Source organism: Mchenga conophoros, linkage group LG22 (genome assembly GCF_057382185.1).
Source record: "Mchenga conophoros isolate Kocher_MC1m ecotype Shallow Benthic linkage group LG22, M_conophoros_male_GT1.1, whole genome shotgun sequence".
NCBI lineage: Eukaryota > Metazoa > Chordata > Actinopteri > Cichliformes > Cichlidae > Mchenga > Mchenga conophoros.
In genome coordinates this window covers 36,574,723-36,596,810 of record NC_140546.1, presented here as the reverse complement: position 1 = coordinate 36,596,810, position 22,088 = coordinate 36,574,723, and the positions used below count along the sequence as shown (strand labels likewise).

Below are 22,088 nucleotides of genomic sequence, written 5' to 3'. Positions count from 1 at the left end.
CATAGCCTCTGAGATCACGGGGCACATAAACCCTTCTACCTAAATAAGTTAGCAATTCCCGAAGGAAAAAGTGGCGTTTTACTCACATGGGGTATAGTGGGGGTGGGGTACTGCTGACATCAACTGGGGACATTGTTGGGCAGTGGAAGAAGTATTTTGAGGACCTCTTCACCACTAACACGTCTTCTGTAGAGGAGAAACGGTCTGAGGATGAGGAGAACAACTTGCTCATCTGTAGGGACGAGGTCACTAAGGCTGTTAATCTTCCTCTTGTGTTCCCCTTGTTGCATAGATCATGGTAATAGTCCTGGCACTAAACAGTGTATACTATATTTCTCTGAGTGTGCTGGGGACCCCGTGCTTGGGGTGGACCAGTTTGGTTGTTTGAAAGCCACAGATGCGTCTCAGCTGTTCTGATTCTCCTGACATATATAAGGCATCACTACGGGTTTTCTCTTAGGCAGCGGTTGTCCTTCTCTCCTGGATCGGCTGGAGCTTTCAGTCCAGCTGGGATAACCACATTTACTCAGGGCCTTCTTGATGTTCTTCTGCCTCCCTGGCTGCTGTGTCTGTGGGGATGATGTTCGCTCTGTGTTGTAGCGTCCTGATGACACCCAGTTTGTGCTCCAATGGATGGCAACCTGATCCGTATGCACTGGTTTACGGTACACGTCGACTTTAAATGTCCCCCATTGCTGACGGGAATTTCACAGGCTATCCTCCATGGTGAACTTGATGTGTTTGTCCACTGAGATAATGTGATCAGGGGATTTCGGTACATCCTGAGATTTGATTAAAATGTCTTAAGGAGTGGAAAAGTTATTTTGAATTTAATGGCAGGAATATGCCAGACAGAGCCATGTTTACCAACGTAAGCACTTTGGTGTACCTTCGGTTTTAAATGTGCTATATAAGTAAAGTTGTATTGTAACGTGTGTCATCTTCTCTTCTTCAGCAGCTTATAAACATCTGGAAACTGAAGAGCCCAGTTGCTGGACTTTGTTGTAGAATGTGAGAACTTGTAGAATAAAACTTGAGAATGTGTCGTTTTTAATTTACAGTTACAGAAAAAAGTATGAAAGTACTGAGGAAGACTCTTTGAAGGAAACTTACCATGGCTCCCTGTGGTTGTCAGTCCAGCATGACCTCTTGGTCTTCTGCCTTCTGATTGGCTGACCTCCACTTCTCCAGTTCCTTGAACGTCCCCATTGTTCTGAGTACTGGACAGTCAGAGTGCTGTCACACGAGTAATTCTTATGTTGGCAAAGAGAAAGTACCACTTATAAGCAATTCCGATCATTAACGAGAAGTTAATGGCCTTGTAAAGTTAAAAGGCACTGTAGACCCTTCAGCACGACCCTTTAAAAAAAGTGAGTGTATATATACATGTTTGAGTTTGTATGCATAATTTGGACCCTGTTCGAATTAAAGAAAGTCTAAAATCAATTCAAACTTGTGCACACATTTCCTGTTTTTTAATGTCATTAATAATGTATGCTGTACAATCTTTCCACCCTGGAAAAAAAAAAACACAAGAAACAAAGAAATCACTAAGTAGATTTTTTTTGTTTGAAGTTTTAAATCAGCAAACAAATTTTACTATCAGACAAAACAAATTTCCCAAGTGTGGGACTAATAAAGCTTATCTTATCTTATCTTATCTTATAACCCAGGTAAGTACAAAAGGCAGTTTTAAAATTTCATTTATTTCATTTATTAACGGGAAAAGCTGCACGTGCCTTGGTATAAAAAAGTGATTGACCCCTGAACTTAATAACTGGTTGAGCCACTGTTGGCAGTCACAGCAGCACAGGAACAGAGCAGGAGGGAGGAGACAGCCAGGAGCACCAGCAAGAGACAGCATCGACACTTTAGAAAGGTACAGTAAAGAAAATAAGTGACACCAAGAAAAGAAGTAAAATCTTTAACCATTTCAATTATATTAACAATACAAAGGCAGAGTGTAGAGTCTGCAAGAAAAGGATATCATACAGAGCCAGCTCCACATACAGCCTGCACAGCAGCCTGAGAACTGTCCACCCATCAGTGCAATGGGAAGATAAAACACAGTTGAGTGGGTTATTAATGAAGGTGCCAGTGTGTCTACTGCAACTGCTGCTGCTTCACCTACAGCATCATGCAGTACACCACCACAAGCGCCTAAACAACCCAGAGCTCTATGAGACGGTTTTTGCAGAAGTCTGTGACCCAGCAAGACAGAACTCAAGTCATGAAGAGTTGGCAAAAATGACTGCACTTAATTTCCAACCATTTTCAGTTGTGGATGATAAAGTTTTCAGGAAGTTTATTCATGCACTAAATCTTATTTTATATTGTTGTTGATAATAAATTAATTAAAGCAACAAAACAACCTGAAGTGCCGCTTGGGAGCCGAAAGAGCCGGCTCTTTTTAGTGAGTCGAGCCGAAAGAGTATGTTCTCTAAAAAGAGCCGGAAATCCCATCACTGCATCACAAAATATTTTTCTCAGAATTGTTTGGGATGTTTTTTGGTAAATCTCAGATGAGCTGTGTGAAGGAAATTGCCGTCCCGGGTTTCCTCCGTGGCGTGAGCGATAAGCAGAGTTTTGTCCTTTCCTTCTAAGATTCCTAATTATTTAAAGTAACACTCAGGTATGCCGTTCAGCTGGGTTAGTTACAGCGCCGGGAGCAGCTTGGGAGAACAAGGAAACACAGACTGCTTCAGGTTGCCTTCCCAAATCAACTCAAAGGTTTATTTGATACACAGCAGTTTATATAGATGAAAAAAAAGGTTCGTGTGTCAGCTTTCCCAGTTCAAACCGGTACAGACCAAATAAGGAAACGTCTTCCTGCCTTCTGAGCAAAGTATCCCTTGTGTAGTTTATCAGTTCAGCTATAATTTATGATCATCCCAGCAAAATACACTCCTAGACATAAAATACAGAGTTCTTTCATTAGTGAATTCTGAAACAAACCACCTAGCCTTTAACGAGCCTTTTCCAGGAGATAAAGAACAAGGGAGGATGGGAGTAAGGAAGTGGTCTCATCTCTGTGGTGTTTTCGACCTTGGGGTACCAGCTTGTGAGTCCTACACATTAATTCTTGGGTCACAGAGAAAGAAAAAAACAACTAGTAGTTGGGCCTTATTGAGTAACAGTTTTCCTGTATAAAACAATATCCTGTAAATGCTACTATGGTATCAAAATACCTAACAGTTCCCCTCTTTTATTATTTTTTAAAAATAATAACTCAAATAGAAAGGAAAAATCACAAATGTAATAACATAATATAAAAAGCAAATCATAAAATGTAATAGTTCACAACCTAATGTTCAATATACACATCAGGAACATCATTGGTAACATCTGACACATAATCTGGGTCAATTTGTGCCAATTGCAAATACATTGAAGTAGCTGTACTAGTAGCTATACGGGTTATCATTGAACGTACACAGGGTACCACACAACAGACAATAATCATCAAAAACATGCTGCAACGGTTACAAAGGCTACAATTAGTTCCTTCCATCTCCCAAACATGTCCTGTAGCCACTTATGTAGCCACTGACCGTGACCTGTATTGGCAATTAGTTCTATCTGCAATGCTTCAAGTTTATTCATAGCTTGTGTGAATGAACCGTTAGGGGCGGTGTTATTGGGAATGAAAGTACAGCATACATCAACGGTTACTAGACCACAGGTACCGGTCCAATTAACAGGTAAAGCTAATCTAAGAGTATTATTGCACATCCAATAAGCATGTGGGATTGGTCTAGTTAGGCGCGTGACCATGTGTGATTTAACTAACTCCCCCCAGTCAGTGTCATTTAATACACCCTCTGGGGGAACAATGATCGATTCTCTGCTCGAACTTGAACTGTGTGTGTGTTCCTCCAGATATGATACAACTTCAGCCACAGAGACAGCTAGCCATGTCTCATTACAGCGTGCACCTGGGGAGTCAGAGAAGAATGTATAGTTATCCTTTGTATAATCTATGTGTGTGTCTGGGCCAGTTAACTTTAGTCTGCGCAGACATATCATACTAGTATTAAAATGGAGAGGGATCTGTCCTAAGGGCAGTGAGGGCTTTAACCTATTCTTAGGGCGTTTCATTGGGGCGCAGGTCCCTGCGGTGTCATTAGATAACTTCAATAATTCGCCTAATGGAGTCTCAGGGTTAGTTGGTGTGTGTGTGTGTCTAAGTAAGCAGTCGAGAGGGCTCAGAGTCAACTGTAAAGCGTCTTTAAAGAGAGCATTATTTCCGCTGATTTTCTCTAGTCCCTCAGTGAGGGGGAAACCGGATATGGGGTATCCTACTATTACCTGTTCTGGATTAGCCTTTGAACAGACATAACAGTTACTGTTTCCTAAATCACGAGCGGCTGTTCTGGCATTTTCATACCAGGCGTTAGCTCCTGTTCTAGAGGGTGCATAAAATGGTTTATTAGTGGCGTCTATGTTGCTATTTACTGATTTTAGGGAGCGTGAGGAGTGCATTAAGTAGGTGTCTTGCAAAATGGAGCATGAGGTATAGTCAGCAAAATATGACCTGCAGAAATGTGAACATGGTTGCAGTTTACAATACAAAATAGCAAAGAGAAATCCTAAGGTTAATGCGATAGATATGATAAATAACCTAAATATATAAGACAATATATAAGAAAAACAGTTCTTCAGTTGTCTCCTGGCCTGGTCCCAGGTTCGAGAGACATTGAATAAGCGTCGTATGATGACAATGGGCATTTCATTTTCTCCATTATCAGGATGAAATGAGTCTGGCTTTATCAGGTTAGACATCATGTGGTACTTTTGGCTTTCTGTTCCTGCTGGATGTTTGAGTACCTTGTTGTTGTTCTTTCAGACGTTGTGTGTTAATCAGTGATTGTGTGTGTATGTACTGGATCCGGGCGCTGGCTCGCCTGAGATGTCATCTACCCGTGTGTGTTTATTTGCTCTAGTTCCGGGCGCTGGCTCGCCGGAGATGTCGTCTGCTTGATCCGACGCCTGAGATGGTCCGATTGGGCTGGTCTTAACCCTGCTGGCATGAATCCACTGAGGTTGTCCGTCCGTAAGGATGCTGGTTCTTCGTCACTGCCAGTAAAGCCTGGGGGCTGGAACACGCACGGCCTCCCAGAGAGTCCTTGGTTTTAGTGGCTTCTCCAACATGCATCTCCTTGTCTCCACTGGTGGAACTGTGGAGGGGAAAAGCTGAGAGAGACAAACTTTCTGATAGTTATTATTCAGTTTTTCTATCAGGTTGTGAACATCAGTGGACAATGCAATATACATCACCTTCTACTAGCGGTGCCCCTCTGGAAGCTGACCATGGTGTTGGAAATGGTCTTACTTCAAATGGAGATAATTTGGTTACTGCAGATTGAGTCCTTCTAATCTCACACAGGACTTGAGTAAGTAATTTGACACAGGTCATTAAAGTTTTAGCACACTTTTGAATTACTTCTAATGTGAATGAAGATCCTCTATCACTGTTAATCTGGTGAGGTATTCCGAATCTGAGTATTATTTCATTGCTCAACTTTTGACAGACTACTTCTGCAGTTTCTTTTGAGGTTGGATAAGCTTCTACTCATTTACTAAATTGATCCACTATTACCAGTAAGTACTTGATGCTTCCTTGTGCTGGCATATGTGTGAAATCAATTTGTAATGTATGAAATGGAAAATCTGGTTGTGGTAAATGCTGATGTTTCGCTTTTGGTTTTCCTACATTAGTTCGCGCACATGTTAGACAGGTTGCTAATATGCGTTTTACTGCGTGTGATGTTTTCTCAATTACAAATCTTGATTTTATTGCCCCTATTACCCCTCTTTGTCCGACATGACTCACACAGTGAAAATGTCGGGCAAGGACTGGCATCAGGGAATATGGGAGGGCAATCAAACCCTTAAGATGTTGTATAGGCCATCTCTGTCTTCTAAGGTACAGTCATTATTCTATGCAGAGGCTTGCTCTTGTATGAATTTTAAATCAACATTTGTGTCTAAATAGTCTGGGAGTGTAACAAGTGGCAGCTGTAGGGGCACAGATAATACTTCCTGCGGAGGTGGGAGCTGTGATGCAGCTGCAGCCTTGGCTGTCACGTCTGCTAAGGCATTACCTGTTGCTTCGTCTGTGTCAGCTGTACTGTGTCCTTTCGTTTTTACAACTGCAACGGCCGATGGCAGCTGTATAGCCTGAAAAAGTCTTTGAACAAAATCAGAATTTAGCAATTTATTTTCCATCAGCAGATCTAAATCCTCTTTGTCTCCACAATGTGCCAAAGTCATGCACAACGCCAAATGCATAGCGGCTGTCTGCGCAAATCGTCACATGCTTATCCAAATGTAGCTCACAGGCATGTATTAAAGCCATGAGCTCTGCTTTTTGTGCTGAGTGAAATGGTAATGAGTGAGCCTCTAGTATGATGTCAGGCACTGTTACCACCGAATAGCCACAAAGAAATGAGTTGTCACTCGGCCTTGAACAGGACCCGTCCACATAAACCGTGGCTGAGTCTGGGATAGGTGTTTGCTCTAAATCTGGACGTGGTGCTGTGGATTCCTGTATACGTGTCATGCAGTCATGAACGTCAAGCCTGTCTGAGCCATCCTGTCGGTCAGAAGAACACAGCATAGGATCAATAAATGTCATGGCGAATCAGGTGTGCTGCTCGCTTTTATAGTGAGATTTGCATATGTTGTTTAGTTATGTTTGCTACAATGGTCGTGACCTGGTGATTGGTGTATAGAATAGTGTCATGTGAGAGTGTGAGCTTCTCGCAGTCCCTTATCATGATAGAGCAAGCTGCTACTGCCCTCAGGCAGGCCGGCATTCCCTGAACAATTCAGGCAGCACCTTTGAGTGGCGGAGGTCAGCACTCCCTGTAATGCATTGAAAGAGGCAGTCATTTCTGTGGACCACAGTATTCGAGGAGGCTTGTCTTTTTTACAACAGTCACGCAGAATGTGGTCATGAAAAGAACAGTCTGGTATCCACTGTCTGCAATAGTTCACCATGCCTAAGAAGGACAACATTTCCTTCTGTGTAGTGGGACGAGGGACGGAGGTCACAGCTTTGACCCTGTCTGCAGTCATGGAACGTTTTCCGTGAGACAGTGTGAATCCCAAATATTGAACAGAAGTCTGACAGTACTGCATTTTCTTTGCTGATGCTTTGTGGCCAGTCTTTTGGAGGTGCTGGAGAAGCATGTGTGTAGCAGTTTGACACAATTCCTCACTCGGAGCACAGAGGAGGAGATCGTCCACATACTGGATCAGAGTACAGCCCTCAGGAGGAGTAAAGCTGTCCAGGGTAGCACGGATCACCATTGAGAAAGCAGCAGAGCTGTCTATCATGCCTTGAGGCAGACGAGTCCAAGTGTACTGCTTATTTCTATGTGTAAATGCAAATAACGGCTGTGTATCTACATGCACAGGCACTGAGAAAAAGGCAGAGCATAAATCCACCACGGTAAAATGTGTATGCAATGCATGTCAATATGCTGTGAACATCTGAAACGAGAGGTGGCAGAGGAATGTTGACTGCATTAATTTGCCTTAAGTCTTGTATGAAACGCCATACGCCAGGTTTGTTAGGCTTTGGCACAGGATTGACAGGAGTGTGGGCTTTATTACTCCTGTAGTCAATAAATCTCCTATCATGACATCTAGAGCTGCGGCTTTTTCCGTGGAAATGGGATGCTGCTTGACATATACTGCTTGTTTTTTAATAAGTGTACGTGATAAAGTGTACAGTCAATAAATCCTATATCATTCTCACTTTTAGACCACAATGTCATATTCTGGTATTCAGCTGGCAATGTAACTGCAGAAATAGTACAGTGGATAGGGTAGGTTAGATCTATGTGTCGACATATTTCGTAACCTATGTCTGAGTTATGTAACAAAATCACTGTTTGACCTTCACTTGTGTGAGCAGTTATCATGTTGTTGAACAGTGTGAGAGAAACAAAAGTGTGGCTCCCAGTCATGGGATTACCTGGTAGTGGCGTCTGTACACGTTTTTTTTTTTTTTTTTTTGGCACAGTGTGTGACATAGAGTACCGGACAAAAAGGATGTTGAGTTCATTCTCTGCTGAGGGTCCAGCTGACACAGAGGATGTTCCTTCTCCATCATGTCGGTACATAGGGCAGAGAAAACATAAGCTGTTATCAGTGTTAGCAAACATTTCACCCTTTGTGTTAAATTAAATACACAAATTCATTTTTGCTTTGGGTGTCTGCGGCTGCTGGAAAACTGAGCTAAATTTGCACCTCTAGCTTGTCCAACAGTGCATAAAGCGTTTTATGAATACTAGGATAGATTCATCAGGCTTCTGTTTACACATAGTTACTGCATTTAAGTCAATTTTGTCTCTGGACATTGTTAGCAGGAATTTCTTTAGATTCTTAAAGAAATCGGCGACTTTGTCATTATTTACCCTCCTTTTGTCCATAGCGGTAACATTTGATGCATCACGTCGCGGCATTCTATCATGTATTTTCTACAGGACTTTTTAAGCAGACTACTTTTCTTATCACAAATGATATTCAACATTTCTACTGACCTGTTTTCTGGCGATAATCGTTCGGGATAAGGCTCCGGAAATAAATTAGAATGCATTGAACTTCTTAAGTTGCAAACAAAGTCAGTCACATAAGCACTCCCGCATGTTCTGGATACGTGATCATGGACGTCTTCACCGATTCGCGGACGTAGGTTACACGTAACCGGAAATGGGAGTTATACTGAGCCGTTATTTGAGACTTTATTTTGTATTTTATTAATTTTTGGTTTTACAGGTACTTTAGATTTTTTATCGGACCTGTCTGTGGTCTTTGAATAATTCTGACCCATGTTCAGTGATTTCCAGAGGGGTTTACACGCTAGGAGGATTTAGGTTAGTATTTTCGCTGCGGCACAGCTGAGGTCACTTTAAATTTATTGCTAGCAATTTTTTGTTTGTGTGAGCAACTCTCACTTAGCGAGCAACTTCTCGCTTAACGAGCAACTTCTCGTAAAACAACAGGCAACTTCCTGTGTCTTTCTGCTTTTAATTTACTGCTTTTAACCCTTGTATGGTAATCGGGTCTGTGAGACCCGTTTTCAGTTTTCTTTCGTTTTTTTTTTTTTTTAACAAAATTAAATTTAATTATTTACTAGCTTTCTGTGAGTGAGCAACTTCTCACTTTTTAACGTACGTTTCAAGATAACAGGCAACTCCCTGTGTCACTCTTTGATGAGCAACTTCTCACTTAACGAGAAGTATTTAAGACAACAGGCAACTTTCTGTGTCACTTTTCTAAGTGAGCAACTTCTCACTTTTTAATTAAACAATTAATTATTATTATTTTTTTAAACAAAATTAAAATATTCAAGACAACAGGCAACTTCCTGTGTCCACCAACACCACACAAGGGTTAATTTACTTTATTCGGGGACTGAGGAAGTCGTCAGTGTATCTCTCTGGATCACTAAGTGAAACTTCGTCAGCATATCCCGTTTCTTTATGGATCAATCACTGAGAGAGGTATAATAGGTCTTTATATAAATATGAAAGACACATATTTACCTTCTGTCAGGGATCCCACTTCTGACACCAAAATTGAAGGAAATTGCCGTCCCGGGTTTCCTCCGTGGCGTGAGCGATAAGCAGAGTTTTGTCCTTTCCTTCTAAGATTCCTAATTATTTAAAGTAACACTCAGGTATGCCGTTCAGCTGGGTTAGTTACAGCGCCGGGAGCAGCTTGGGAGAACAAGGAAACACAGACTGCTTCAGGTTGCCTTCCCAAATCAACTCAAAGGTTTATTTGATACACAGCAGTTTATATAGATGAAAAAAAAGGTTCGTGTGTCAGCTTTCCCAGTTCAAACCGGTACAGACCAAATAAGGAAACGTCTTCCTGCCTTCTGAGCAAAGTATCCCTTGTGTAGTTTATCAGTTCAGCTATAATTTATGATCATCCCAGCAAAATACACTCCTAGACATAAAATACAGAGTTCTTTCATTAGTGAATTCTGAAACAAACCACCTAGCCTTTAACGAGCCTTTTCCAGGAGATAAAGAACAAGGGAGGATGGGAGTAAGGAAGTGGTCTCATCTCTGTGGTGTTTTCGACCTTGGGGTACCAGCTTGTGAGTCCTACACATTAATTCTTGGGTCACAGAGAAAGAAAAAAACAACTAGTAGTTGGGCCTTATTGAGTAACAGTTTTCCTGTATAAAACAATATCCTGTAAATGCTACTATGGTATCAAAATACCTAACACTGTGTGTTCTTTCCGGTTCTTGCTTCAGTAATAACATCCGAAACAAAATAATAACCGGTTATATCTACTGTTACTTTTATTGCTAACTTTAATATCTTACATCTGCCACTGACGTTACTCTGGCAAAATCTCGTAGATGGCGACATTAAGTCTTTAACACTTCAGCACAACTTCAAATTTGTTTTTACGACCGAGCGCAGACGTCAAGAACGGAAAGACGGTTCTTGAAGGTTCGCTGGTGTTCATATTAAAGGTGCAGTAACGGGACAGCCTGCTAACGGTTCCTCTGCCTGCATTCGTGCATGTGAAACGCATGACACAGCATCAGTCTCCTGCAGGGGCAGGATACACCCGAACACACCCCGCTGCAGTCTGCAGAGCATCCGCACTCACGGCAGGCTTGGTGCTTTCCTAAAGCTGCTCAGTATCTTCTGGAAAAACGCGACACAGCTCAGGTAAGATCGTTCACTGCAGTCATCGGTGTTTGGTTATGGACACTGCGGGTTTTTTATTTTTCTCATTTTGTTTGTTTGTTCTTCCCTTTTCTTTTTTCTTCGTCTTCATAAATATATAGATATATGTACATCAGTGTGAGTTAAACACTGTGATGTGTGGGAATGTCCAAAAACTAGGCAGTGTGATGTTATTCTCATGTTGTGGTGCAGCGGTGCCAGATCTGACTGCGGTCCTGCGCAGCTCTGCTTTATTTTTAACTGCAGAAACATCATCATCAGCGTCTCTGTAGGCTACACATGCATTCATACATTCTAGCTCATTCATACAATAATTTAAAGGCTCGATCTGGAAAATGAGTCAGCACATGAATCATTATGATAATCGCAGATTTGCAGTCTGCCAGTAGCTGCATCGCTCCTTTGCTGATCCATCAGTGTTATTACTGCTAAAAGTCGAGCCTGTGACCTTGACAGAGACAGTCTGGAGACATTTTAGTTTTATACAGGGGACAGGTTCACTGATCTTATAGTGGAAACAGTAAAGACTTGATGATTTCTTGATGTACCCTAAATTTACTAATACAGTAATCAGAGAGTTTCAGTTTTGCAGTACTTTGCAGGACCTGCATGTGTCCGTGAGCAGCCTGTAGGTGGATGCACAACACCTCCAACTAGCAGACATGAGGTCAGGATACAAGGCAAACAAAAAGAACATGGAGTCCACAGTGACAGAGGCGAGAACATCTCAGTGCAGCAGCCCGTCCAAGTGCACTGATCCCAACACGGGACAGCATGCACCTGCAGCTGGATCCTAACACGGGACAGCATGCACCTGCAGCTGGATCCTAACACGGGACAGCATGCACCTGCAGCTGGATCCTAACACGGGACAGCATGCACCTGCAGCTGGATCCTAACACGGGACAGCATGCACCTGCAGCTGTAGCAGCAGTTTAAAAAGTAGCACCACGTGCTGAATGGACACAGTCCTGCTGTTTAAATATGATCCATTTTTCTTTTGCGTCTCTTTACTTTGACTCAGTCTGTTCTACCTGCTGTTCTGGGCTGTATATTGAAAGCTGTTGTTTCCCCGTCAGCAGCAGGATGGCTCATGAAGAAAAGAATCCGCTGCCTCCAGCAGGGACGCTCTCTGAGGGACAGCGACAGTCCCTCTTTAAGATGGAGCCCAAGACTCTAGGGGTAAAGAAAACCATTCAAAGTCTGTGACGTGTACATAGGAACAGATGTCTGTTTATACATAACACTTGGGTATTTTCAAAGCAATATTTGGGACATATTCAGTGCATTTTTCCTCATTAAGAAGTTTCAAATGTATTGCATGATGTGCTGATGACTTTTTCTGGCGACTCTTCTCAGGCCATCCAGATTGTTATCGGGATTTTGATCCTTTGTCTGAGCGCGTCTGTGCTCCAGGTTCACGAAGTCCACTTTACCGGAGATGTGGCTCTTTTCCTCATCGTTGTCGTACAGGTCAGTGTGGCGAAAGCTCCAGCAGCTACTTTTAGATTTGGTCAGGTCACGTCATCATGTTATACTCATCAGCTGCGTCTGACTTCACTGTAATGCACCAGGTGACTGTGTCTGGGTCAGTGCTGGTCCACAGTGGGAGGAGACCTACTCTTTTCTGGGTGAGTCTGTGCCATGCATGAAAATGCATTTCTGCATTCAAAGTCAGCAAAAGCAGCTGTTCAGGGTTCCTTGTATGTAACTATATTTGCATTGCATAAATTCTTTTCTGATCTGCTTTTTAAATTTCTAATTGATTTATTATCCTTAAATCTATTTCTAATCGGTGTATTTTTGCCATTTATTTATGTGCTGATTTAGGATCTCTTAGTTAGTTTTGGGGGAACTTATGACATCAAGCTGAAGAATCTGTAGATATGTAGTACTTTACAAACAAACCACTTCTCTTGGGTTTGTTTGTGAACCAGCAGAACAAAAGGCAGTGGTTCTGTTTGTATGGATGAGGACAAGATGCATCCATAATGAGAAAAATCATTTCAACCAGTTACCAGCAGTGTAGACTTTCAGCTTTAATCCAGGTTTTATGTCGGGTGTTTAAGAATTACAATAGCACAGGTCTACAACCAAAGAGCTGCGTAGGACTTTCTGACTGTTTCATGTAGATTGAAACCAGGAAAAATAATTTCAAAATTCCATCTCATCAGGTTTTCTTGCAAAACTCGTGTTTTTAGTTTAATAAACAATTTCCCTTTTTAAACTGATTAAAAAAACACATCCAAAAATGATTTCTTCTATTAATTTCATATTTCTAAGAGCGAGACTCACGAGAAATGCAAATGGAAAATGTGAGGAGGGAACCAGAGGATGGAAAGCAAAAGTGTGAAGTTTCTCAGACAAAAAGAGTAAATATGTAGCGATAAATATATCATGAAGGAAAAGTTTTTTTTCTTTGTTCAATTGTAAGAAAAATTATTCATAGTTGTAATAAAATATTGATTTTTTTCATCACTGTTGTGCTTTTTTCATGTAAACTCCTCACGCTTTGCCAAAAAAGCTGTACATGGTGGAGGGAAGTGAAGTTCATTTTTGGATTCAGCTCCCTGAAAAACATCACCAAAAATATCCCAGCAGAAAAAACAGGTTTTTGCAGACCTGTGTCCCTGATCTTTACACTGTCAGAAACAATTGAACTGTTGACTGAAAGTTGACTCTTCTCTGCTTTAACTTTGTGGATGAGAAGAGAACAAAGTGTTCACCTGCTATGTAGGCACGTTTTAACTGCATCTTCAAGATACGAAGGATTGTAAGATAAGTGTTTTCATCTAAAAGACGAACGAAGGAGAATAAGCGACCGGCATCTGGATAAAACTCCTCACGTCAAACTGAAGTCAGGGCTCATGAAAACGTGCATGAACATGTTATCAGTGTTGTTAAGGAGGACACTTTAAAGGTGGAGTGTACGTCCCATTTGGACAGTCACATTCAGAAGTGATTCAACTTGACGTAGCATAGTAACACATTAGCCTTACAGGTTGTGCGTGGTTTGTGTCTGAATAATACGATTGTTGCTTGCAGGTGAAATGTGTCCTGGTGCTTCATCTCATCAGTGCTGCGTTTGCCACCGCTGCCCTGGGTCTAATGTCCAAGCACCTCCCCTACCGCCAGGACTCTTACCACTGTGAACACTGCCGTAAACTGGAGCTACATGCTGTGGTATTGTCTTTAAATAACAACAGAGAGAAGCTAGTAACACATAAACATTGATTTATTGAGTGTTCATATTTTAAGGCCGAATATTAACTGTCTTTGATGACAATGTGTGACACTCTCTGGCTCTGCAGCACACAGTGTTACACTTTGGTTAGGAGCAGCATCTGCAGGACATCTAACATAATATCATTCAGATGTACTTGCAGTTTGTCAAATAGAAACTGCCTAAAAAACATCACCAGCAAAGGTTTGGGGCTAAGATGCTGGGATTTGACGTTTTTGGGATAAATTTGTCTTGCCTGGTGCAAGACTGAAACAATGTTTGCAGGACATGCTGTAAAGATATTTATCAAAGAAAGTCCAGCTAGAAAAAAGATACAGTAAGTACGTTTACAGTCATGTCAGCAGCTGTTATCCTGGCAGTTCCTCTTTTTGTCATTTTAAGTGTTTTTCATGTGACGTCTTGAGCATTGATTGAGAACAGCCTGCTAGAGCAACTGCTTTTGTTGGGATATCCGGTGGTTGCCAGAGGGTCACTGACCAGTCTGTGGGCCTGGATGACTGGGGCTTCATAGTGCTGTGGGGGGGCTCCCAAAATTTCAAGATACTCCTGCTGGTGGTAGAACAAAACACAACACTGAGCCTTCTTTTTCCAAGCTGTTAAGACAACCCTGACCTGAAAAGCTGCACAGACATGCACTGTAATGCCAAACGTAATGAACTGAATCCAGATGTTCCACAGCTGTAGACAGTTAAACAGCTATGCATGCAGACTGCTTCTACAGACATTGTGATAGGATGCCACCTGTGTAAGACGTCCACTCATGAAATTTCCTCATTGTCAACTATTTATTGTATTATAACAAAGTGGAAGCGATTGGGAAGCGACTTTTTGGAGAGTCAGCTGCTGCAGACCTCCAAACTTCATGTAGTTTCAGATTAGCTCGCGAAGAGTGCGTAGAGAGCTTCATGGAACAGGTTTCCACGGCCAAGCAGCCGCATCCCCCCTTACAACCCAAAGAGCAACGCAAAGCATGCGATGCAGTGGTGCAAGAGCGGAGACTGCAAGCCAGGCCAGACCTCACAAACCTGCTTCAGTAGAAATGGTCAAAAATTCAAACTTCACTTGAACTAGATTCGGCTGTCAAGTAGGCTACAGTAGATTTAAGCTAGTGACAGAGCTTGATTGGCTGATGGTAACTTGATTAACTTTAATCCCTTTTCTTAAGTATTCTTATTCATCTCTAGGCATGAAAAGATGAATAAGAATACTTCAGAAAAATCTTGACCGAGGTTGTCATAATTCATGCATGACAGGGTTAAATAACAACAATTACAATGAAACGCGTCGCACATCTATAGTCACATTAAACGAGCAGCGGGTGGCAGGGTGTGGAGTGACACACCAGTGTCCAATGTAGTGGTTAATGTGCAAGTACACCATCAACACTGACACAAACACAGGGAAACAGCCTTTGAACAGCTGTAACTGTAGTGACCATGGTGAAAGGGTTAAAACAATTTTGAATGCACAGTCGCCAAATTCAATGTGCATTCCTGTAAAAATAATGAAGCAGGAGGTGGGTGCAGGTGGATGTTAATGTTCAAAAAAGGGATTCATGACAGTGACTGATTTTCTTATGTTGTTAAGTTTAATATGTCCTATATTAAACTACAGCAGCAGCTCATCACACATTCCTGTGCATGAATCTTCTGCCCGTTGTATTTTGTGTTTAAAGTGCTACATGTACCCTTTCAGTACATGTGTTAGAGACCTTCGACCTTAGAAATCTTTCATCATACTATTAGCAACCATTTTCCCAGCGACTGCCATCGATCTCTAGCATCCACTTGCCACATTTGATCCTGCATCGTCACCATAATTGTCATCCAAAATGGCACGTGAGTTAATAATAATAATGGATTGGATTTATACAGCGCTTTTCAAGGCACCCAAAGCGCTTTACAATACCACTTTTCATTCACTCTGACACACTGGTGGAGGCAGCTACAGTTGTAGCCACAGCTGCCCTGGGGCAGACTGACAGAAGCCAGGCTGCCATATCGCGCCATCGGCCCCTCTGGCCATCACCAGTAGGGTAAAGTGTCTTGCCCAGGGACACAACGACCAGGACAGAGAGCCCAGGGATCGAACCGGCGACCTTCCGGTTACAGATGCGATTCCCAACCCCCTGAGCCACGGTCGCCCGGTTAGTGCAAAACCTCAATAAATGCATGTGAAATAAGGCCAGCTGCCAAAACAAATCTATGTTTAGGGGTTAAGGTGTGCCGGAATGATCCAGAATGTTGTTCTGGGACCTTCACTTGATGACCAATTAAATCTGAAAGGCACATTAATATATATCACTGTCAGAGGACTTAGTATTTGGTGGCAGCTCAGTAATAATAACATAAAGACATTCGCTCGCTTCCACCATCAACACATCCTCTTGTTCTTCACCTCCCTGTCACGTGTTCACAGTAAATGAACTGCGCTTTATTCAAAGCGTACAATGCAACAATCACTGTTTCTATGCTTTGTGTCTTTGCTATCTACTATTCATACTCTGATGATGCATCGGAGAGCAACGTGGGGCTGATATCTTGCCCAAGATTGGCATTCAGACTAGGAGGAGCCAGGGACTGAACCACGACCTTGCGATCAGTAGATGACCGGCGCTTCCTCCTGAGCTACAGCCACCACTTTATATCTGCTCCCAGCCACAGCGCAGATATAAAGTCGTGATCTGCACTTTCTAGTGTTAGATTTATCCAGCAGCAGGCGTAAACAATGCTGTTTGTTGTTTAAGTGGGAGGTCATCATCAACACACAGTGTAGTTAGGTTGTTGCAGTATGTCTGCTAACCAAATGTACAGTTGTTTATTTCCTGGGCATAGAAAGAAAACGTTGTTAATGTTGACAGAAGGTGAAAGACGTCAGGAGAGATTAACAGGAAACTTAAGGACCGATCAGAAAGTGACATTTGACACTTACTGTCCTAATTCATTTGAAAGTTCTTGCATCAGATCATGATGTGCTGCTGGGGTTATGATTGTGCAAAACAAAATGAAATGTGCTAATTTTGTGCTATGCAAACTTTGCATGGAAACATGGTCGCACCACTGCAAGTTTGCTGCAGGATAAACTGCTCAGTTTGCAGGATTGTGGTGACGTTCACACCAATGTACACGACAGTAGCCGACATCAATTTATATTTAAGGTTGATGCTGATTAGATTCACTCACTGAATTCGACCTTTTCTACTAACTTTATAGTGTCCGGAAAATCAGCCACACAGCTCATGAAACATCTGCTTATATCTTGTTGAATTCAGTTGCACAAAAAGTAGTGACTATCAGGTGATCGCAGCCTCTACATCTGATCTTCCCTTTAAGCCCTGCCTGTTTCTGTGCTGTGCATCTTAAAGCTGATACTGCACCTCTTTGTTAAATATCAACAGTGGCTCTTTGATGCCAGAGAGGATGTTGGGGTGGTGCTGGTGGTATCAGAAACACAATACAACAGGGAAATGCAGCGTATGTTAAGTTGTTGATTAACAAGAACTGGACTCACGTCTTGTAAACAACATTTCTCTCTTTCTGAGAAACAGACAGTACAGAAACATCACACATTTACATGTTGCAGAGTCACGTCACAAAATCAGCTGCACCACGACGTTGCTGAGTTGTGAACGGCAAAGAGGGTCGCCAAGTTAAAAGATACAGTCTGTGAATGTGGTTCCAATGTTTTGAATGTGTTGTAGAAAACAGGGAGTGCAACTTTTTTACACGGTCGATTTTTGACCACATAAAACTGTCACATGGCCACGTACACGGATGATGCATGTAATGCAGCATGCACAGAGCTGTCAGCAGGGTATAAATGTAGTTTTCCTTTAATAGAATCACATAACTTCATAGTTGACCCTGCACATTTTTAAAAAGGAGACTATGTTTCTTTGTCTTTACTGTCCACTGCAGCAACATTGTTTCAGGAAATGCACCGGGCTGATCGAGCAAAAGTGTAAAGTAAGTGACAGACTGTTGTTATAACTAATGTTTTGGAAGTCGTGTCTTTGAAGTGTGCATGTAGAAGATAGACATATATTTGGGTCAGACAAAAGATTTGTTGTTTTTGTGAGAACAATCACTGTCACTGAAACAAACATGGTTTTCTGATCATATATGTTCACACACGTCTCTCTCATGTTTCTCTAGCTATTGATTGATGGGATTCTGGGAACACTGGTTATATTCCTGGTGCTTGAGCTGCTAATCTGCATCACTGCCATGCTGTTTGGACTCAGCGTCCTAGCTGCTGGTGGCAGCCAGGTAAGCCTTGATACCTTAAAGCAGGAGTGGGGACCTCCAGGCTTCAAGGCTTTAGATGTGTCCTCGATCCATCACAGCTGGTTTAAACGACTAAATCACCTCCTCAACATGTCCTGAAGTTCTCCAGAGGCCTGCTAATGAACTAATCCTTTGATTCAGGTGTTTTGACCCAGGGTGAGATCTAAACCTGCAGGACACCGGCCCCCGAGGCCCGGAGGTCCCCACCCCTGCATTAAAACCTAACTGAACAAGAATGCACCCACTAAAAAGTTACAGAGCTGATAAATATGCATTCATGTTTGAGCTTTTGCCTTTAGTTCGATAACTCACCTGGTTTTCTCCTTAAATCTGTGAATAAATTTAGCATCATGTCATTGTTGTGGTTTGACTCTGATGAAATGAAGACTCGTGCATGCCACAGCATCACAACAGAGATGTATGCGTGTGCTGCAGCAGGTGAAACCGCAGAGAAATCTTTGTGGTAACATCTGGTTGACTTTAGAAACAGGATGAAACATCAGATTCCACGGAGCTGTTTAAAGTTGGCCTGTTCAAAGAGCAACATGTCAAATCTACGTAAATGTGTGAATGTGTCGCACAGACTCCCAGTGAGGGACCCGTCTATCCGCAAACTCGCCCCCCACCTGTCCCAGCTGTGGAGACTGTTCAGGCCGTTCAGTCTGCTCGAGCTGCTGCTGAGCCAACTCAGGTAACACAACACCTGCGTGTAATACAAGGTGGCACCTGTGACTGAATGATCCTGCTTCTGGTGAGAGCATTAAGAATGACTTCCAGATTTCGATGCATAATCGGTGTGTGAGTGTATGCATGAATGTAATCTGTGCATAGGTTAAAGGTGCTGTATGAACTTGCATGTGCATATATATATATATACTTATATATGCACATGCATGAAACACACTTTGAGTGCTCAGAGTAGAAAAGTGTGATTTGTTTACAGCCTGCTGTCGGTGCCTTTACTGATCTGGAATAAGAATCTGATTTATGATCGTCACATCAGATTTGAACCCCGAGGGTTTTCACCTCGTGCCCTTTAACCCTCTACTATTACCTACAGTATGCTGATACATACACTGACACCGGACTGCTCTCTTCGTGTCAGCAGGTGGCTGTAGTTGTGACAGAACCTGACTCAGAGCAGGTAGAGGACATCTCCACCCCACCCACTGAGCCCCAGGTGGAGCCAATAGAAACCGCAGAACCCTGAGCTCAGCGCACAGAGCTCACAGTGGTGTCATGTCAGTCACAAGAGACGGCTGAGTGTCAGCAGGGAAGCATATTCTGTATGTTATGTTGGAAAATAAATGTGAATGTTTAACAAGTTTCTGGCATGTTGTGATCACAGCATCAGTGTTAGTGCTGCTGTCCCTACAGTAAACTATGATGGAACAGTTTTATTACGAACGTTGACATGGTAGCACTTTATAATAATGTCACACTATTAAGCCTTATTAAGGTATTAACAAGTGGTTCATTCATCATTTACACAGCATTACTGCGCCGTAGTATGCCATTTATACTTCTGTCAATATCAAAACTTTACATGACTTAGTAAATGAATGAAGTTGTGAAATATAAAGAACAGAATTGGTCAACATTATAAAAGCAGCGGCTTTAGCCCCCTCTGTCACACTGTTCGCCTGCCCCAGCACTCCTGCTTGTAACTCAGGGTTTCTCTCATCAGCTGCCTCTGACTTACTTGTGCACTGAAATGTTCTCCAATGAGAACTCAAAGAGAGAAATATCTCCAAAAATATAACAGTCTCATAATTGTTCATTGTTTTTGGCAAATTAGGGAATAAGATGAGGTTTTCATAAAACCCGAGCAGTTGAACTCGTTAAATGCACAGAACAGATACGTGTATCTCCACAGTTAGCTTAGCAGATCAAATCTACCTGACACTGCTTTCATGTGTGGCTTCTTAGTCCTCTGTTCAAAACACTATAATATAGAATTAACTGTAAATGAATGTATGAAAGTTTTAATCTCACTGAAAATAAAATTACTGCTGCACAGATAAATCGCTCTCACCAGTCACTAAAGATTAGCTTGAAATGTTGAATTGTTACTAATATTTTTGTTTCGCGGGGTTGTTCTGTCGAGTCTGCAGGTTGTATATTAATGCAATATTAACCACAGCTTTGTCTTTTTTTCTATGTAATTTTGAGATCATTGTAAATCTTCCTCAGCATGCACACATAAGGCCACGATTCTGCTAAATAAAGTCAAGCTTTGTTTTATCTTTGTGTGATTATGTGTAATTAAATTCATGTTTGTGTGGAGAGCTGAATGTTGCTTATGGTGAAAAACAAGCTAGACAGTGAAAAAAGTTCAAATTAGCTCATGTAGTTTATGAGACTAGTGTCCATCATACTCTTGTGACATAATGTAACAACAATATGGCCAACATTAAATTTATTGCATTAATATGTGGAATATAATTAAAAAATTAACTAAAAAGTGACATTTAACTCAGCACTTCAGTAAAGATTCAAGTAATAATTCAGTAATAATTTAGCAGTATTACACAGAATAATCTGTGAACGGGGCCACATTAGTACAGCATAAGCTTCTTTGTTACTTTATCCGCACAAATATGGAAAAAAAAAGTTTGCTATACCAAATATTATTTTATCTTCTCCACCACTACCTGCATTCAAACATTGTACAGGTCTGTGGTTTCGGTGCTGAGATAGCCGTGTATTTTATTTGAAACATGTCAGCCAACCTGAAATGATTACAGCTCCGTCCTGGCCCCTCACTGACACCTTCCTGGCTCCGCCACTCTTCAAACATTAGCATGAATTCTGTCTTACCTTTGCTGTCTCGCTTCCAAAACGTAATTAAACGCAATTAAATCGCACTAACTGAATAACTCCATTTCCCACAATGCCTCAGAGCAGAGACGTTTCACTTGAGCAGCATCAGTCTTTGCACAGGTTCAAAGGTGTGAGATGCTATAAAATACAAAACACATTTAGGCATTTTTCTGTGTTGAGTTATTTTGGCACGATAGCATCAACTGTAATATTTGCACCTCTGATGAAGTCTCACAGGTGTTAGCTTCATTTTGATTAGATTACTGCTTACACAGAGTTTGTAATTCATACTCCATCTCACCTTTTCATGTAATAACTTTACATATGAAAGTAATATTTGATATGTCACTTTAGAAAGCTGCAAGCATGAGCAATTTCTGCATAAATTACAGAAAGACATAAATTATTAATAAAAAAAATCATATGACTAAGTCACAACAGATTTTCAAAGGCTAAAAGGAACGAATATTTGAACATCTTCAGTTCCATGACAACTGCACAGCTCACTAAGGAACATGAGATGGTAAATGGACTGGTTATTATTTAGCACTTTCAACTCTGAGCTATCAAAGTGCTTTTAATTTGCCTCATTCACACCAACTCATACGTGTACATTTTTCTATATGGATACATAAGTGCTGTTTATATAACATTCACACACATTCATACTCCAGTGGATGTGTCAGAGAACGTGGGGTTAGTGTTTTGCCCAAAGATATTTGACATGTAGACTGGAGTCACAACTGGCTGGAAGATACTGGCTTCAACTGATATACATGGAATGTATTCTCATGGAGGTCGGCAATTTGGGGCACACAGCCACAGAGTTAATGATTTCTTCAATGAAAAGCGGTCCCGAGTAATGTGGGTCCAGTTTCTTTGACATGCATTTGAGAGGACTGTCCTTGGAGGACCCAGACTTTCTTGCCTTCCACATACTGTTGGGCTAGGGACCTCATCCAGTCAATGAACTGGTGGTTTTATTCTGCTGTGCGCTGGAGGAAAGCA

General features: G+C 41.7%; 1 protein-coding gene and 1 long non-coding RNA gene across 5 annotated transcripts; one reads left to right on the top strand and one right to left on the bottom strand.

Moving 5' to 3' along the window:
- Positions 1 to 2,706: 2,706 nt before the first annotated feature.
- LOC146549858 (uncharacterized) lies at positions 2,707 to 8,807 on the bottom strand. Its single transcript, XR_014890325.1, has 2 exons — positions 8,553 to 8,807; positions 2,707 to 8,110 (listed from the first exon to the last, which is right to left on the bottom strand). It is a non-coding gene; the product is annotated as an uncharacterized LOC146549858 (long non-coding RNA).
- LOC146549857 (uncharacterized) lies at positions 8,621 to 20,501 on the top strand. 4 transcript variants are annotated; one of them, XM_085261350.1, is made up of 10 exons: positions 8,621 to 8,885; positions 10,508 to 10,709; positions 11,810 to 11,909; positions 12,087 to 12,200; positions 12,302 to 12,358; positions 13,773 to 13,910; positions 17,889 to 17,936; positions 18,126 to 18,239; positions 18,841 to 18,948; positions 19,363 to 20,501. In XM_085261350.1, the coding sequence occupies exons 3-10, from the start codon at positions 11,814 to 11,816 to the stop codon at positions 19,465 to 19,467; spliced, it is 780 nt and encodes a 259-aa protein (XP_085117476.1). In that variant the 5' UTR covers positions 8,621 to 8,885; positions 10,508 to 10,709; positions 11,810 to 11,813; the 3' UTR covers positions 19,468 to 20,501. The 4 variants fall into 4 exon arrangements, with proteins under 4 accessions (XP_085117476.1, XP_085117475.1, XP_085117478.1 ...); XM_085261349.1 differs by having other exon boundaries at positions 11,807 to 11,909; XM_085261351.1 differs by having other exon boundaries at positions 8,624 to 8,885; positions 11,807 to 11,909; positions 19,366 to 20,501.
- Positions 20,502 to 22,088: the final 1,587 nt, after the last annotated feature.